At 46.0% G+C, this 19,278-nt stretch overlaps 1 protein-coding gene across 1 annotated transcript in view; it reads right to left on the minus strand.

The window, feature by feature from the left end:
* LOC137443319 (phosphatidate phosphatase LPIN1-like) overlaps nt 1-19,278 on the minus strand; it is a 106,405-nt gene that overhangs the window by 60,994 nt on the left and 26,133 nt on the right. Inside the window, 1 exon segment of the mRNA XM_068142909.1 lies at nt 13,281-13,481. Within this exon segment, the coding sequence (XP_067999010.1) occupies nt 13,281-13,472 (192 nt within the window). The 5' untranslated portion in view covers nt 13,473-13,481.

The following is a 19,278-nucleotide window of genomic DNA, read 5'->3' on the forward strand; positions in this document are numbered from 1 at the left end:
CTGCTGGCTGCCGGGGCGTGGCTTCCCAGGCATTTGCAAGTGAATTGTCACTTAATTTAGGAGTTGCAAGGTCTAAGGCAGTGTGACTTTCAAAGTCTGCTTGCTGACTGGGCCTGAAACTCAGACAGCACTGTCCATAGACTTATAGATGTGACAAGTCTATGTCACAATGAGTCTGTTTAAGTGGGAAGAGAGTGCCTTCAGGCTACCCATTGATATCAGTGGGTGGAGTCTGCCTTAATCGATGACTCACTCAGTAGATGCAGACTTTGTTAAATCCTCCGGGTGTGAGCAAATTGTAAAGAAAACAATCCTTCAAATGAATAATAATCAGGTCCCAATTTGTGGGGACTGGGAGTTGGGAGGCCAGGTTGTAAGGCACCCATCTCCTCTAGGATCACTCTCAGACCTCGTAATAAACACCATTTGCTGACATACGTGTGTCAGAAGGGATTAGCAAATCTGTGGGAAACAACTGATTGATTACAGCAGTTGTGTATCCTGACTGTAGCCCATAGGTAGCTATGGCTTGTCTAGCTTCTGTTAAAGAACATTAGTCAGTTCAGAGATTAGTCATTGTTAACCTTCTCCATCTGTGACTACGTGTGACCGTTTGAGGCTGTGCCCTTAAGAAAGGGAATATGGTGGACGGAAGTTGGTAAACGGAAAGAATAATCTAAACTATTTCATTGGTGAAGTGGGAGGAAGCACCTTCTGAACTGGGAGTGAACTGGGAGTGAACTGGGCACTCTGGTACTTCTATCTTTAGTCTTGCTTCCGCCTCTCCACGGTGCAGCAGCTCTCTTTCTCTGCTCGGCTTTCTGCCAAGGCCTCGGCCTTGAAGACCAGATAAAAGCCGGTATTAACTCCCTTCCAATTAACACGAACTGCTTCTAACATTTTTTTTCCTCTCTTTTCTTTCTCTTTCTATCCCATTCTGGGGAAAGGGGGGGAGAGAGGGGAGAGCGGAGGTGGGGAACCCCTCTGCCGAGGGGGGTCACTCTCATTTCTGTGTTACTCTGTTGTATATCTTTGTATATATTGTAGATATTGTAAATTTGTAACTATTCCCCTGCATACCCTACATTGCTTTGTAAATATAGCTCCACTGCCTTGCTAATTCAGCTTGTGAGTTTTTTTTCCTTTCCCTTCAATTTTTCTTTCCCTTTACTTTACAAGGGGGAAGGGAGGAGGCTTCTTGGCCTTACCCTTCCACCCCACCACATTTTTTTTTTATTGGCGCCCAACGTGGGGCAGATAATTAGTTCAATTTATTACTTGATTGATTTAGTGTTTTCCAGCTGAATTAGCAAACATGAAGGTGTTGTGGTTTGTGGAGCGATTATTCTTTTCAATTTTTGGGGCTCTGGTTTACATATATTGTTTGGGTTTGATTTTGGATTACCTGGGCAAATATTTGGTGCGGACAATTTATATGTGGGTTATGTATAGAGTTAAATTATGGTATGGAAAATGTATTAATATATTATGGCCAGTGAGATACAGGAATGTTACCTCCACCACTCTCCCAATTGAGATAAAGGGTTTTAAGATTCCGCCTGAGGAGACAGTAACTTTAGGTGATGCCTGGGATCCAAAGGTGATTTATGTGATGTGTATAAATCTGTTGCTGGTGATGGTAATTGCATATTTACTGTTCTCTCTGCGGCGAGAGAGAAAGATATCCAAAGCTTGTTTTCTTATTAAAACTAGATCAAAAAGAAAACGCCGTGGCTCTCGATCAGTCCCAGAGTCATCTAGTGACGAGGACTGTGCAGAATCCGTGTCAATTAAAAAGAAGGCTAAAAAGTTAATTGGTAAAGCAGCTCTAAATGACTTTTCTGCTGATTCTAGCAAGCAGCCAAGGGCATCGGCTGGTATCAACATGGCGCCTACTCCTTCTCCTACTCCTTCTCCTTCTTCTTCTTCTCCGTCGGCCATTAACGGAGCAACATCACTTCCGCCCACTCCCTTGGTGGGACCGGAAGTCACTGCCCCAGCAGCTGATTTATCTCAGGACCTGTCAGCTTCCATTAAGGTGGCTGTAAATTCAAACACAGCTCCAGTTAAGGTGGCTCCTTTAAAGACTAGAGGTGCAAAGGCCAAAGATGGAGAAGAAGAGGAGGAGACTGATCCTGGTGAGGGGCCCTCTACTCTAAAAGATCCTGCTCAGGAGGAAGAGAAGGTTTGTTTTAAAGATCTAGCTAACCTAGTGAGATCAAAGCAGGATAGAGATGAAGTTAGGAAAGCAGCTGGCAAAGGTGGTTCTCAGCTTAAAGAGATCCTTAGGAGAATGACAGCAGGATTATATGGGCAAAGAATTCAGGGAGACGAAGATGAAGATGATATTTTGGAGTGTTCTTCTCCACGGGAGGAATTGCGAAATGTCCGTAAAGATTTCACCAGGGCAGATAAGGAGCCAGTTCTAGCTTGGCTTAGTAGGTGTTATGATACAGGTGCTTCAGCTCTAACAGTTGGAGACAAGTCAGCAGCTCAGTTAGGAACTCTCTCAAGGGACAATGGAATAGATAGACATCTAGGCGAAGCTCTCGGTAAGGTTAATCTGTGGATACGCCTTTTAATAGCGGTTGCCCTGAGATACCCTTCCCGAGATGATCTTCCATGGAATCCTAAACCCTGGACTACCATAGATGAGGGAATTAAGCGCTTGAGAGAATTTGCTGTTAGAGAGCTACTCTATGGTGAACATGAAACTCTGAATCCTGATGATATTCCTGTGGGTATTGGTCTTGCTAAAAAGATCATCAAACTTGCTCCTTCTAATTATGCAAACATTCTGGCAAGCAGAATTGTGTCAAGAAGTTATGGTGGAGCTTCTCCCACAGTTGGCCAATTCAGTGATCAAATGAGACAATTGGAGGATAGCATGACACGTGGTTCTTTGGTTTCAGCCATTGAAACTCTGTCTGGAAAAATTGAGAATTGCATGAGAGAGTTAAAGGATGAATTTAGAAATTCCATATCCCAATTGGCACAAAGGGATAATTTCAATTCTTCCTCCAGGTGGATACAAGTTTCATCTGTGAGGAATACACGTCCTCCAAGGAGGTCATTCCAATACAGATCAAATCAAAACAGATTTTGATTTTGAGGGATACCAGAGATAACAGAATCTATTGGGATGTGTACATCCAGTGGCCTGGCACTTCACAATTTCAGAAGTACAGGGCCTTGGTTGACACAGGAGCTCAGTGCACCATAATACCATCAAATTATCAGGGATCAGAGCCCATACCTATTCTGGGAGTCACTGGTGGATCTCAAGAGTTAAGTAAGGTAGAGGTTAATATAAGTTTAACTGGTAAACAATGGAGGAAGCATACAGTTGTGACCGGACCTGACGCACCTTGTATTTTGGGAATTGATTTTCTGAGAGAAGGGCGTTTCAAAGACCCTAGAGGTTACAAATGGGCTTTTGGAGTAGCTTCAATAGAAATTGATGGACAAAAATTGAAGCTGTCTGCCAGACCTGGAGAGTCAGAAAGTCGTCAGCAGAACTCATTCACCTTTCAACAGTCCAGTGTGGCCTGTGCGAAAGCAGAATGGAGACTTGCGTCTGACAGTTGGGTACTGAGCCCTGAATGAAGTAACACCACCTATGAGTGCAGCAGTACCAGACATGATGGAGCTACAGTATGAGCTGGAATCCAAAGAGGCCAAATGGTATGCTACCATAGACATTGCTAATGCATTTTTCTCTATTCCCATAGCAGAGGAATGCAGGCCTCAGTTTGCTTTCACCTGGAGAGGAATCCAGTACACTTTCAACAGGCTGCCAATGGGCTGGATCCACAGCTCAAGCATCTGTCATGCAGCGATCCACGATGCTCTGGAGAAAGGTGGTGCTCCAGAACCCATCCAGTTCATCGATGATATCATCGTCTGGGGTAAAACTACTAAAGAAGTCTTCGAGAAAGGTAACAAAATCATTGACATTCTTCTGAATGCAGGTTTTGCCATCAAGCGAGACAAGGCAAAAGGACCTACCACGGAGATTCAGGTTCTGGGAGTGCGGGGGCAGGATGGACGCCGACACATTCCAGTGGATGTGGTAAATAGAGTCTCTACCATGGCAAATCCCAAAAACAAGCAAGAGACCCTACATTTCTTGGGGATAGTGGGATTTTGGAGACTGCACATTCCTGGATACAGTCAGATTGTGAAACCTCTGTATGATGTGACTCGAAAGAGAAACCATTTCCACTGGGGACCTGAACAGCAAGCAGCCTTTGACCAAATAAAGCAAGAGGTAGTTCAAGCAGTGGGTCTGGGACCTGTCCGAGATGGTCCAGACATTAAGAACATTTTGTACACGGCTGCAAGTGACAATGGTCCAACCTGGTGCTCGTGGCAAAAAGCTCCAGGTGAGACACGTGGACGACCTCTTGGTTTCTGGAGTCGAGGTTACAGAGGTTCAGAGGCTAATTATACTCCAACAGAGAAAGAAATTTTAGATGCCTATGAAGGAGTAAAAGCATCTTCTGAAGTAATTGGAACTGAATCACAACTTCTCTTAGCTCCCAGGTTACCAGTTTTGAATTGGATGTTCAAAGGCAAAGGCTGCACACCACATCATGCCACAGACTCAACATGGTCTAAATGGATGGCTCTGATAACACAGAGAGCTCGAATGGGAAATCTTGAAAGACCTGGTCTAGTGGAGGTGATCTCAAGTTGGCCTGAAGGTATCAACTGTGCTAAACCTCCAGAGGAGAAAGTAACTCGTGCTGAGGAAGCTCCTCCTTACAATGACCTTTCTGATGATGAAAAGAAATATGCTTTGTTTACAGACGGTTCCTGTCGTCTTGTTGGAAACAAGCGAAGGTGGAAGTCTGCAGTGTGGAGTCCAACACGCCGAGTTGCAGAGGCGAAGGATGGAGAAGGAGAATCCAGGCAGTTCGCAGAGGTAAAAGCTGTCCAGCTAGCTCTCGATGTGGCTGAACGTGAGAGATGGCCAAAGCTTTATCTCTACACCGACTCATGGATGGTAGCCAATGCTCTATGGGGTTGGCTAAAGAACTGGAAGAAGAGTGGTTGGCAGAGGAAAGGAAAACCCATTTGGGCAGCTGACCTGTGGCAGGACATTGCTGATCGAATCGAGAGAATTCCAGTGAAAGTGAGACACATCGATGCTCACATTCCTAAGAGCAAAGCTACTGAGGAACAGCAACACAACCATCAGGCAGATCTAGCTGCAAGAGTTTCTCAAGTAGACATGGACTCTAATCTTGATCTCGACTGGAAACACCGAGGTGAGATATTCTCAGCTCGGTGGGCTCACGATTCATCAGGACATCAAGGCAGAGATGCAACATACCAATGGGCTCTTGACAGATCCATAGACATTTCCATGGATGCTATCACACAAGTCATCCATGACTGTGACATGTGTGCTGCTATTAAGCAGGCAAAACGACTTAAGCCCTTGTATCACAGTATCACAGTATCACTTAGGTTGGAAAGGACCTCGAGGATCATCGAGTCCAACCTATCAACACAGACCCCATGACTAGAACATGGCACCAAGTGCCACGTCCAATCTCCCCTTGAACGCCTCCAGGGTCGATGACTCAACCACCTCCCTGGGCAACCGGTTCCAGTGACGAATGACTCGCTCGGTGAAGAACTTCCTCCTCACCTCGAGTCTGAACCTCCCCTGGCGCAGCTTGAGACTGTGTCCCCTTGTTCTGGTGCTGATTACCTGGGAGAAGAGGCCAACCCCCTCCTGGCTACAACCACCTTTCAGGTAGTTGTAGAGGGCAATGAGGTCACCCCTGAGCCTCCTCTTCTCCAGGCTAAACAATCCCAGCTCCCTCAGCCTCTCCTCATAGGGCTTGTGTTCAAGGCCTCTCACCAGCCTTGTTGCCCTTCTCTGGACACGCTCAAGTGTTTCCATGTCCTTCTTAAACTGAGGAGCCCAGGACTGGACACAGTACTCAAGGTGCGGCCTAACCAGAGCAGAGTACAGGGGCACTATGACCTCCCTGCTCCTGCTGGCCACACTATTCCTAATGCAGGCCAGAATGCTATTGGCCCTCCTGGCCACCTGGGCACACTGCTGGCTCATATTCAGGTGGCTGTCGATCAGTACCCCCAGGTCCCTCTCTGTTTGGGAGCTCTCCAGCCACTCCGACCCCAGCCTATAGCTCTGCATGGGATTGCCGTAGCCAAAGTGCAGCACTCGGCACTTGGACTTGTTGAAAGCCATCCCATTGGACTCTGCCCATCTGTCCAGTCGGTCGAGGTCCCTCTGCAGAGCCTTTCTACCCTCTAACTGACTAACATCTGCCCCTAACTTGGTGTCATCTGCAAACTTGCTGATGACTGACTCTACCCCTTCATCCAGATCATCAACGAATATGTTGAAGAGGACAGGGCCCAGCACTGATCCCTGGGGGACACCACTGGTGACTGGCCTCCAGCTGGATGTGGCACCGTTCACGACCACTCACTGGGCCTGGCCCTCCAGCCAGTTCCTAACCCAGCACAGAGTGTAATGGTCCAATCCATGGGCTGACAGCTTAGTCAGCAGTTTGCTGTGGGGGACGGTGTCAAAGGCCTTGCTGAAGTCCAGGTAGACCACATCCACAGGCCTCCCCACATCCACCAGACGGGTCACCTGATCGTAGAAGGAGATCAGGTTGGAGAGGCAGGACCTGCCCTTCCTAAATCCATGCTGGCTGGACCTGAGCCCTTGGCCATCCTTCAGGTGCGCAGTTATTGCCGGCAGGATAATCTGCTCCATCACTTTCCCTGGCACTGAGGTCAGGCTGACCGGCCTGTAGTTTCCAGGTTCCTCCATCCGACCCTTCTTGTGGATGGGGACCACGTTGGCCGGTTTCCAGTCATCTGGGATCTCACCGGTGAGCCAGGACTGGAGGAAAATGATGGAGAGTGGCCTAGCTAGCACATCTGCCAGCTCTCTCAGCACCCTAGGATGGATCCCATCTGGTCCCATGGACTTGTGGATATCCAAGTGGCTCAGCAGGTCCCGAACTAACTCCTCATGGATTTCCAGGGTATTACTCTGCTCCCCGACCCCAACGCCCAGCTCCGGAGACCACTCGTCCTGAACTCCTGCCTTGCTGTTAAAAATTGAGGCAAAGAAGGTGTTCAGGACCTCAGCTTTATCCTCATCCTCAGTAACTGTGTTCCCCTCCAGGTCCACTAGGGAGTGCAGGTTCTTCCTGCCCCTCTTCTTATTGTTAATATATTTATAAAAATGCTTTTTATTGTCTTTGACTGAGGTGGCCAGCTTCAGTTCCAGCTGGGCCTTAGCCTCCCTAATTTTATTCCTACATAATCTAACAGCTTCCTTGAACATACCTCGAGAAGCCTTCCCCTCCTTCCAAAGGTGATACAGCCTCCTCTTCCCCCTTAAATCCTCCAGGAGCTGCTTGCTCATCCAGGCTGGTCGCCTTCCCCGCCGGCTTGCCTTCTGGCACGTGGGAACCGCCAATTCCTGTGCCTTCAAGAGCTCCTGTTTGAAGTAGGTCCAACCCTCCTGAACCCCTTGGTTCATGAGGGCTGGTACCCAGGGGACTTTGCAGACAAGTTTTTTAAATAGGCTGAAGTTCGCCCTTCGGAAGTCCAAGGTGAAGGTTCTGTTGGTGCTCCTCCCTATCTCCCTGCATATTGTGGTATGGTGACAGATGGTCCAAGTACAAGTATGGTGAAGCTTGGCAGATTGACTACATCACTCTACCACGTTCTCGTTCTGGTAAGCAATACGTGCTTACTATGGTAGAGGCAAACACTGGATGGTTGGAAACTTATCCAGTTCCACATGCAACTGCACGCAACACCATTCTCGGTCTGGAGAGACAGATCCTGTGGAGACACGGAACTCCAGAGAGGATTGAGTCAGACAACGGAACTCATTTCAAGAACAACCTTGTAAAGAACTGGGCAAAAGAGCACGGTATTGAGTGGATATTCCACATTCCCTACTATGCACCAGCTTCAGGGAAGATTGAACGCTACAACGGTTTGTTGAAGACCACTCTCAAAGCCATGGGGGGTGGATCTTTGAAAAATTGGGAAAAACATTTAGCACAAGCAACCTGGCCGGTAAATAGCAGAGGTTCAGTGAACCGAGCTGGACCTGCACATTCAGATTTGCTATGGAAAGTAGAAGGTGACAGAGTTCCTGTTGTTAGAGAAAAGAATCTGTTAGGTAAAACTGTTTGGGTATTTTCACCCTCAGGAGAGGCTAAACCTGTCCGAGGGGTGGTTTCAGCTGAAGGTCCGGGTCACACTTATTGGGTAATGCAAGAGAATGGTGAAATTCAGTGTATTCCACAAAGAAATTTAACTTTAGCTGAAAGAGGTTAATTTCAAACTGTTGTATAGCTACATCGCGTCCAAAGGAAGAATCAACGAGGAATCTACGGTGCACGAACCCTGAGATCCCTGAGAGCCCTGAGTCAACTTAGAGACCCTGAGATTCCCTGTTTCCCTTTTCTTCGCTTTGTCGGCGAAGGAATGAACTGTTTTCCATTTTTCTCATTTTCTGATTTTCTTGGACTTTTGAATCATCTACATCTGAGCATAGCCGGAATGGACTATGAACTTTACTCACAAACTGTAAATATCGTTTTGGATTGGATGGACAGTATGAACAGCCAATGAAATTGTTTAGAAGGGGTGGACTGTGACCGTTTGAGGCTGTGCCCTTAAGAAAGGGAATATGGTGGACGGAAGTTGGTAAACGGAAAGAATAATCTAAACTATTTCATTGGTGAAGTGGGAGGAAGCACCTTCTGAACTGGGAGTGAACTGGGAGTGAACTGGGCACTCTGGTACTTCTATCTTTAGTCTTGCTTCCGCCTCTCCACGGTGCAGCAGCTCTCTTTCTCTGCTCGGCTTTCTGCCAAGGCCTCGGCCTTGAAGACCAGATAAAAGCCGGTATTAACTCCCTTCCAATTAACACGAACTGCTTCTAACATTTTTTTTCCTCTCTTTTCTTTCTCTTTCTATCCCATTCTGGGGAAAGGGGGGGAGAGAGGGGAGAGCGGAGGTGGGGAACCCCTCTGCCGAGGGGGGTCACTCTCATTTCTGTGTTACTCTGTTGTATATCTTTGTATATATTGTAGATATTGTAAATTTGTAACTATTCCCCTGCATACCCTACATTGCTTTGTAAATATAGCTCCACTGCCTTGCTAATTCAGCTTGTGAGTTTTTTTTCCTTTCCCTTCAATTTTTCTTTCCCTTTACTTTACAAGGGGGAAGGGAGGAGGCTTCTTGGCCTTACCCTTCCACCCCACCACACTACGTTTCCCACAATACCTTTCCACCAGCTCAGCGGGACAGTTCTGTGTCCCTCCCACCTCCCATTGGGACTCAATTGGAATCTCCGTCCGAGGCTATACTCTGCTGATAATGTCTGGAATGTAGGAGCCGGGGGGGGGGGGTGTAGCGCAGCTGAAACCGCTGGGGGGAAGGGGCCGCTAGGGCCGTTCCTGCCACTGCCGTGGGGGTGGCTGCTGCCGGGGCCGCTGCCGGTGTCAGTGCTGGTATCGGTGGTGCATTGGTCGATTCCGCTTGATGGGAGCCGTCGGTACTCGCGGGGGCCATGGGGGGTCGCGGGAGACATCGCCAAAAGAGCTGCCAGAGTGTGGGGCGCCATTGAGGTGGGAGCCGCTGGGCTGAGGGCTCCCGGTCTGAGGGCTGCCGGGGTGAGCGCTGCTGGGGTGGTGGGGGCCACCATCGAGGCGGACAGGGCTCGCGACGCGGTGGGGGTGCAAAACTGCTGTGATCGCGAGCGTGCAAGCGCTCCAGGAGTTGCAGGGTAGAGTTGCCGCTGTCCGGGCTCCCAGGGTCGGACCTCTCGTCTTCAAGTCCGAGCCGTCGCTGGCGGTATCAGAGGAAGATGTTCATGAAGGGGATCGAAAACGCCGAGCCGCAGGTTTCACCGCTTTTTTATGGGTTTCTCTGCTGGGTGCGGACGGCTGTGGTGGTGTCTAATAAACACGGTGTGCTCGCCAAGATGGCGGACGTGGCATCTTCTTTGTCTAATTCCTAATGTGTAGCGACCTCCATTTTGATTTTGCGCGCCTTATCAGTTCAATCAGGATTCGCTTCTGCCGCTAGTGACGTGGCAGGAGCAGATTTTCTCGCGCAAAAGGACGGTAATAAGAAAGTGTCGAGGGTTGAGGGGAAGGCCTCAAGCCTTCTCTCCCCCCCATAAGCAAAGGGAAGAAAATTGAAAGAAAGGAAAAAAAAAAAACCACAGCCGGATTAGCAATGGAATGTGCTATATTTACAAGCGGGACTGCAGGATATATATATATGTACACAATTTACAGTATTTACAATATATACAGAAATATACAACAAAGTAGCAGAGGAATGAGATTCTCTTCCCCCGCCAGGAGGAAGGGTTTCCCCCTGTACCCCCTTCTCTCCCCTTTTTCCCCCAAAGAGGGTTAGAAAGAGAGAAAAAGAGCAATTGTTAATTAAAGCAAAATATGGTTAGAGCAAATGTGTTAGTAGAGGCCTTATCGGTTCCAAGGTCAGTCTGGCTGAAAGCCCAGAAGCTGTGAGCTGCAGAACGAGGGGGAGAAAATTCAAGACTGAGACAAGTCCCACTGGGAATCAAAGCTTAAGGCAGTGCTCTGCTTCTCCACCAATGAAATTAGTTTAGACCTGTCATGTTTATAAAACATTCGGCCATGGTGTCCCTTTGTTAAAAGCACCGCCTCAAACGGTCACAGAGAGCCGTGATTCGTGTAGAAGGAGTAGCTGGCAATTGAAATTCTGAGGAGGATGCTGACAGAGTGGCAGACGATGTGCAGGGAGAGAGAAGGGGGGTGGAGGGCAGGGGTGCCGTCTGAGTCTCCCTTTTTCGTCTCGGTTAGAACCAAACACCGCAGCAGCTGAATCGGGAGTAGACTGCTCTGCTTTTTTCGATTGCAATGTACGTGACAATCCGTCACACGGTGCTATAGCGAAAAGCTCCTCTTTTAAGTATGTAGCACCTCATCCCACAGCTGGGCTGCAATTTCGTCCCGTGCTTCAGAAGTAAAAGCTTATTGGCCGTGGGGATGACTCCGGGCCCAGGCTAATAGCCCTTTTAAGATCCCAGAATTGCCAGTAATACCTCTCACGGAGAGGATAGGTGGAGGGCATTTAGCACAGCCTCTTCTGTTTCGTGGCGTGCTTCCCCTTGCCCGTCCCCAGTCGCTCACCGGGCCAGGGTGAGATTCGCTTCCTTTTTGAGCGCGCACTGCTAATTTTTTCAGCACTGGGGCAGTGCTATTTCGACCAGCTTTCCGTATCGCTCGGACGTACCTCTTTATGCTGAGTTGATCAGTATTGTAGTCCGAGGATCCCGAGAATCCATGTATGTTCGAGCGCTAGATATGGGCGACGGAGATTGGAATCAATATGGCTGACCAATACGATCGAGTATTGTTCCTTTATTGTTCCAGTATTGCAGGCCTATGGTGCAGGCCTGTGGAGCAGGCCTGTAGTGCGAGTATAGCACAGTAAAGTGTAGAAGAAGAAGAGAAAGGAAAGGCAGAAGTGCGTAGCAAGGGAACTTCTACAACTTATATAAACTCGGAGTACCTTGTTGGCATGGTTTCATTGGTTCCCTATGATGACCACACATCGCACTATTATAGATTATTGGTCCAACTACTAATGACACAACGAGGTTGTTGATGCAGGTGCATGTCCTGTTGTCCCAAGATAACTGTCCATGTTTATAGCTACCAGTGCCTTGTTTTAGTTACATGCTGCAGGCACAGCACTGTTTTGCTACACTGCTAGCTGGCTCTGCATTTATGCTGAGCATGGCCTACCACCATGTCAGGCTCTAGGCCTGCACTGCCAGATTGCTCACACTGCTTGTTGCTGGCATTGCCACAGAATACTTTACTCGCCACACAAGTATTTTTGCTCTTTCAGGTTATAGCCTGATTTTGAATTGTGCACAAAGTTCTTCCACAGGTAAATTCTTAATATGCTGTCTTTAAAATTAATTTAACAGACCTCTCTTTACACCATAAGTAGCACAAATAAGGAAATTTAGTTTACATTCCCAACACAATTTATGTGTCTATTTCTTCTGTGCACTTATCTCACCACTATACAGCCACAAACATTTCCATTTCTTCTCAGGAAGATTGTCAAGAACTATCATTCTTGACACCATTGGGGTTTTCTGTTTGGTTGGTTGGGGTTTTTTTGGGGGGGTTGTTTGTTTGGGGGGGCTTTTTTTGAGACTTGCACAAGTCTACATTTATGCTATACTGCAGGACACAGTATCTTACTAGCACAGTAACATTTTCAACTTTTATCCATCCTGTATGTTGGAATTATGTAAGAATTGAACAATATCTGTGATGACTATGGTCTATGGATGTCTATGGTGAGGGACTTTTTAGGGTGTCAGGTAATGATAGGACTAGGGGGAATGAAGCAAAAATAGAAATGGGTAGATTCAGATTGGATGTTAGGAAGAAATTTTTCACGATTAGGGTGTTTAGACACTGAAACAGGTTGCCCAGGCAGGTGGCAAAACCCGCATCCCTGGATCCCTGGAAGTTTTTAAGGCCAGGCTGGATGTGACTGTGAGAAACCTGATCTAGTATGAGGTGTCCCTGCCCATGGCAGGGGGTTTGGAACTGGATGATCCTTGTGGTCCCCTCCAACCCTAATAATTCTATGATTCTATGACATTAGGATCTTTCTGCTACATTAGAACCTAGACTAGATGTTACAAATTATTTCTTAAAATACTCTGTCCTGCATTACTTACTGGCAACTTCACACCTGATATATATTGCCAAGTCAATCAGGCTGGTTATATTTATCTCAAGGACCTCACTGCTTTTCCTAGCTTCAATTAACCTCAACATTCTGCTGTCTCAGAGTAATACTTCATTATTACCTTCCTTTTTTGTAGCTATCATTGAACATGTTTAACAGAGGGATCTTAATACACCGTCACTAATGAAATCTGCTATAGACTATGAGTACATTCAAATTTTGCTTTATTGAAAATAAATGTTACAGGTGCCATGGTTTGCTTTGTTTTTATTATAGCCAAATTCTGACATATTATGCTCTGAAATGCAGGAATCAGTAACAATGTTTTTAATTGAACCTTGCTGCAATTTGAGGAATTCATAAAGAGCACCTAAAGAAAAACCTTGACTAGCCTATGGCAGAACATTCAGTAACTTCCATGCCATTACAGTTAATTCACAGACAGAACATGTCCAAATCAAAACTACTAATTTTCTTACCGCTTTCTCCCTAGAATGCAGGACTCCCATTTTCCCAAAGCGCACATGGAAAGGGGAACACTGAAGGTTTCCATCTGGCTGACGTACGACAATTATATCAATACATCCTGATAACGTGGCTGGGTTTAGTCCCTTATAGAGCTCCTTCACAGTCACAAACACTTGCCCTGCTAACTGTCCAACGTAATTCATGGTTTGGACCTGCAAGACAAAAAGACAAACAATATTTTAATCCCTGCTTTATATTTTAGGGACATTTGCCCCTCAGTTTAGGAAGGATGTTGACTTGCTGGAACGTGTCCAGAGAAGGTCAACAAAGTTGGTGAGGGGTTTGGAATACAAGCCCTATAAGGAGAGACTGAGGGAGCTGGGGTTGCTTAGCCTGGAGGAGACTCAGGGGTGACCTTATTGCTCTCTACAACTACATGAAGGGAGGTTGTAGACAGGCGGATGTTGGTCTCTTCTCCCAGGCAGCCAGCACCAGAACAAAAGGTCACAGTCTCAGGCTGCACCAGGGGAGGTTTAGGCTGGATGTTAGGAAGAAGTTCTACACAGAGAGAGTGATTTCCCATTGGAATGGGCTGCCCAGGGAGGTGGTGGAGTCACCATCATTGGAGGTGTTCAGGAGAAGACTTGATAGGGTGCTTGGCTGCATGGTTTAGTTGATTAGGTTGGTTGGATTGGTTGGATGCAATGATCTTGAAGGTCTCTTCCAACCTGGTCTATTCTATTCTATTCTATTCTAGAGACCAAGTTTCCAGCAACAGGGTATTGTCCTGTTTCACAAATTAACAACTTCCCATAGAATCAGGATTTCCCAACTAATTTATTTACAGCTGACACGTCTTTGTAAGAGAACTATTTAAAGACAAAAGCAAAAGAGACCTTGAAAGTGACAAAATTGTAACAACCTTCAAAAATTCATAAAATCAGTTGCATTCAAAAGCACTGCCAGACTTTTAGACTCTGCAGCTCATAAATGTCTCAAATTATGTCTGAAGAGAAAAGCACTCCTTCCAAAACAGCATCTCCTCCTATTATGTATTGTGTCCTCAACACCAAATACAATTTTCTCTTGCATTTCCACGAGCTTATAAAGGCAGGACAAGTGAATAGTTTTAAACAGATGCAATTTTCTGCTGAAGTTAAAGGCTATTTTCCCACTTTACAGGGATTTCTCTCATTAAAATACTATTATAATGTACACACACACGAGATGTGCACTAAGGTTTGACAAGCAACTTTCAATTCAGAGCATCTGAACTTCAGAGTGCTTTGTAATGCAACTTTACTGTTGTTCTTTTAAAACATCTTTTTAGTATCAGCAGTGTTATTAAAAATCAGGTATGTGTTGATTGTTAAAGTGACTGGCTTTATTTGCCCTGCTACTGCATTTGTTTAGTACTTAGTTTCCTGCTTTTATTTTGTTAATGCACATCCTATTTCTGATCCGTTAATACACTTAGTCCCCTAGACCAGACAGCACACATACTTAGATTTACTTTAAAGTTCAAGAAGTCTTTTAAGGGCTCTCAAATTATGAATGAATTTAAACAGATACATTCCTGAAGAGCACAGATTTTAAGGACTTTCGGTGTTGTTTCCATGACTTTACTAACATCTCTTGGCAGATTCTAAGATACCAATCTCAGCAAAATACTTTGTGCACTCAGTCTAAAGCATATGCTTCACATGCAAGTTCTTTGCTAGGCCATATTATGTCTCCTGGACATCAACAAAAAAGACACTTGCAGCATAGGCAAGGCTAAAACTTGCACTGATGGCAGTGAGGACAGAACTGAGCTCAGCGCCTGAGAGACAGTCACTGCACTGAGCTGCGTGGCATGTGTTAATCAGCATCATCTGCTACAATAGAGACTCTCTTTCAGATGTGTTTTCATAAACAAGAAAGAGACAGAAGTGTGAAATGCTATAATAATAGCTCTAACTCTGATTTATACTTAGAAACAAAAAAAGTATTAAAATAATACAGTGAAGGCATTACAGTAAACAAATGGAAAGTCAGGGAATGCTCTAAATAAGGATGGTTTCTTCATGTATAGCTGTTCTAATTAATGATCATCTGTGGGGGTTTTTCCTAAAGTACCCTACATAGGATGGACTGAAGCTTTGCTTTCTTCTGTTTCTATTACAATACATCTGTACCAGGACACAAACCATGTTCTGAAGGAATAATTATTCAGGTCTTTCTGGGCCTTATGATAGTCATCATGTGCATTGCCCTTGAAAAGCAATGATAGTCTCCCCATCTAGGGAGCTGAATCACAAAAATAACAATATTACAACTAGGTAATAACTTTGGAAACCAAACAGACTTCTTTCTGAAATATTTAGTACACAAGTTTTTCGATAATGAAAGAATAATAAATACTAAATATTAAAATCCCTAAATACTGTTGAAGAAGCACTTCTGAACAGCCCTTAATTCAGGCATCTTGAAAAAGTGTCACCTTCTGCAAAGTCAACATACAAAAATTTCCTGGCAGAAAGAGCAATTGTATTTAGTTCTCCAGCATTCAACTGTTATTAGCATTTCTGGGCTCCTACTACACAACAGAAACATAGCTTCCAAATCTAGTGGCAAGCCGTTTCATAGGAAACTGCACTTGAAACTCATGCTGCACCCTACACTCTGTCATGGAACAACAGGTTAGAACAGAGCACTAGAGGTCACAGGGTCCAGAAGTCTGCCCAAAAGGGGGCCAGCTTGACCCAGGTTTTCCACAACCTTGGTCCTGTTGAGTTCTCAGTGTCTTCAAGGATGGAGATTTCTCAGCCTCCCTGCACTTTCTATGTTTGCCTGTGTTGCAGTTTGAGCTGGGTGCCCCCCTGCAATGTTTACTTCCTGTGTCCAGAAGTCCAGCCCAGAGAGGTGGACACAGGAAATTTTGTAGTATTTCCTACCACAATCCTTTGCACCACTATAAGATCCAGTGCGGAGTCTAGCACGCTCTCTTTTCTTCCTCCTCCGTCAGCCGGTAACTGGGGGAGATGACTCCTGGCTTTGGGCCTGGCTAGGCCCAAGGCCACGGGGGAATGGGCAGTCTCAGATCTGGCCAGCGGAGACTAGCCTAGCAGTGGAAGGGGGAAGAAGGAGCCCTGGGGGTCTTGGGTGTACCCTCAGGTGGGGATGGGATCTCTCTGGGTCTGTTTTGGGATTTTTCTTTGTCACCGTGCATTTGACTTTCCGTAAAAGTTCACGGCTTTCTATTTAAACTCTCCATCACTTTTGCAATCCATTTGTCAGAGTGTTTATTGTTGCCAGGGGTGGGGAAGGGGGCTGCCTCAACCCAGCACATTCTTGGTAGCAGAGGATAGTTACAGTGGGCAGGGGGTCTGCCCTCAACCCCTTTACATTCTTGGCAAGCCAGCCAGGAGTAGGAGCTGGTTATTTGCTGTTGGGGTTTGTTTTGAGCAAGAGGGGACATGGGTCCCAGGAACACCTGTGCAATTCAGGCCTTGAAGAATTCTCTGTTGATAATATACTGGCGGAGTAGGAGATGTGAGAAAGTGCTGATTGCTTGGTATGCTGAAGTCCAGCTGCCCCTGAGATGGGAGGCAAGCAAGATAAGGAGGAGGCGAGATCTGGGAAAGAGAGCAATTAGGCCGGATAGAAGAATTCCACAGAGTTGTGAAAACAATGATGTAACCTTTTAGAGAGCAACCAATAGTATGTTGCCAAGTGGGCATAATTATAGCAAACTGTATATAAGATGTGTCTGATGCTCAATAAAGTTGGAATCCGCTGATCAAATTGGTCGAATAAGCGGCCCCCTTCTTGCAGTAAGTGGCGCTCGAACACGGGACCCTAATGAAGACAAACGTTAGGGTTTAAGAAGTTCTTCGGGACGTGGGAGATTCGCAGTAAGCCGGGAGGCAAGAAGATGGCCGGCGCGGGATAGCAGTACCGGAGGCTGCAAGAAAAGGGAAGACAGCCTTGAAGCCGAAGACGCTGTAGAGCCGGAAACTGCTTAAATGAGGACTGTGCGCACAGGTATTAAAGTTTAAATACGGACATGGATAGGCAGGCAGCGTATGATTTATTTATATGTGTGGCCGGTTGACGTTGCCCCCTTAAGAAAGGGAATATGGTGGACGGAAATTGGTAAACGGAAGGAATAGTCTAAACTAATTTCATTGGTGAAGTGGGAGGAAGCACCTTCGGAACTGGGAGTGAACTGGACATTTCCTGGACTTTTCTATCAGCCTTGCTTCCGCCTTTTCTTCGTGCAGCAGCTCTGTCTCTGTGCTGGGCTTTCTGCCAAGGCCTCGGCCTTGAAAACAAGATACCAGGCCTGTATATTAACTCCTTTCCAATTAACACAAACTGCTTCTAACATTTTTTTTTTCCTCTCTTTTCTCTCTCTTTCTATCCCACTCTGGGAAAAGGGGGGGGAGAGAGGGGAGAGCGGAGGTGGGGAACCCCCTCTCTGTCCGAGGGGGGTGGGGGGTTACACTCATTTCTGTGTTACTCTGTTATATATCTTTGTATATATTGTAGATATTGTAAATTTGTAAATATCCCCCTGCAAATTCTACATTGCTTTGTAAATATAGCTCCACTGCTTTGCTAATTCAGCTTGTGAGTTTTTTTTCCTTTCCCTTTACTCTACAAGGGGGAAGGGAGGAGGCTTCTTGGCCTTACCCCTTCCAAACCCACCACATTTTTTTTATTGGCGCCCAACGTGGGGCAGATAATTAGTTCAATTTATTATTTGATTGATTTAGTGTTTTCCAGCTGAATTAGCAAACATGAAGGTATTGTGGTTTGTGGAGCGATTATTCTTTTCAATTTTTGGGGCTCTGGTTTACAGATATTGTTTGGGTTTGATTTTGGATTACCTGGGCAAATATTTGGTGCGGACAATTTAAATGTGGGTTATGTATAGAGTTAAATTATGGTATGGAAAATGTATTAATATCTTATGGCCAGTGAGATACAGGAATGTTACCTCCACCACTCTCCCAATTGAGATAAAGGGTTTTAAGATTCCGCCTGAGGAGACAGTAACTCTAGGTGATGCCTGGGATCCAAAAGTGATTTATTTGATGTGTATAATCCTGCTTTCAGTGATAATTAATGTGTATCTGCTGGTCTCTTTGCGGCGAGAGAGAAAGGTGTCCAGGGCTTGTTTTTATATTAAAACTAGATCAAAAAGAAAACGCCGTGGCTCTCGATCAGTCCCAGAGTCATCTAGTGACGAGGACTGTGGAGAACCCGTGTCAGTTAAAAAGAAGGCTAAAAAGTTAATTGGTAAGGAAGCTCTAAATGACTTTTCTGCTGATTCTAGCAAGCAGCCAAGGGCATCGGCTGGTATCAACATGGCGCCTACTCCTTCTCCTACTCCTTCTCCTTCTTCTTCTTCTCCGTCGGCCATTAACGGAGCAATGTCACTTCCACCCACTCCCTCGGTGGGACCGGAAGTCACTGCCCCAGCAGCTGATTTATCTCAGGACCTGTCAGCTTCCATTAAAGTGGCTGTAAATTCAAACACAGCTCCAGTCAAGATGGCTCCTTTAAAGACTAGAAGTGGAAAGGCCAAAGATGGAGAAGAAGAGGTGGAGACTGATCCTGGTGAGGGGCCCTCTACTCTAAAAGATCCTGCTCAGGAGGAAGAGAAGGTTTGTTTTAAAGATCTAGCTAACCTAGTGAGATCAAAGCAGGATAGGGATGAAGCTAGGAAAGCAGCTGGCAAAGGTGGTTCTCAGCTTAAAGAGGCCCTTAGGAGAATGACAGCAGGATTTTATGGGCAAAGAATTCAGGGAGATGAAGATGAAGATGATATTTCGGACTCTTCTTCTCCCCGGGAGGAATTGCAAAATGTCCGTAAAGATTTCACCAGGGCAGATAAGGAGCCAGTTCTAGCTTGGCTTAGTAGGTGTTATGATACAGGTGCTCCAGCTCTAACAGTTGGAGACAAGTCAGCAGCTCAGTTAGGAACTCTCTCAAGGGACAATGGAATAGATAGACATCTAG

The sequence above is a fragment of the Melanerpes formicivorus genome, unplaced genomic scaffold (genome assembly GCF_026170545.1).
Source record: "Melanerpes formicivorus ecotype bairdi unplaced genomic scaffold, bMelFor1.0.p_v2 SCAF_9, whole genome shotgun sequence".
NCBI classification, from domain to species: Eukaryota; Metazoa; Chordata; class Aves; order Piciformes; family Picidae; genus Melanerpes; species Melanerpes formicivorus.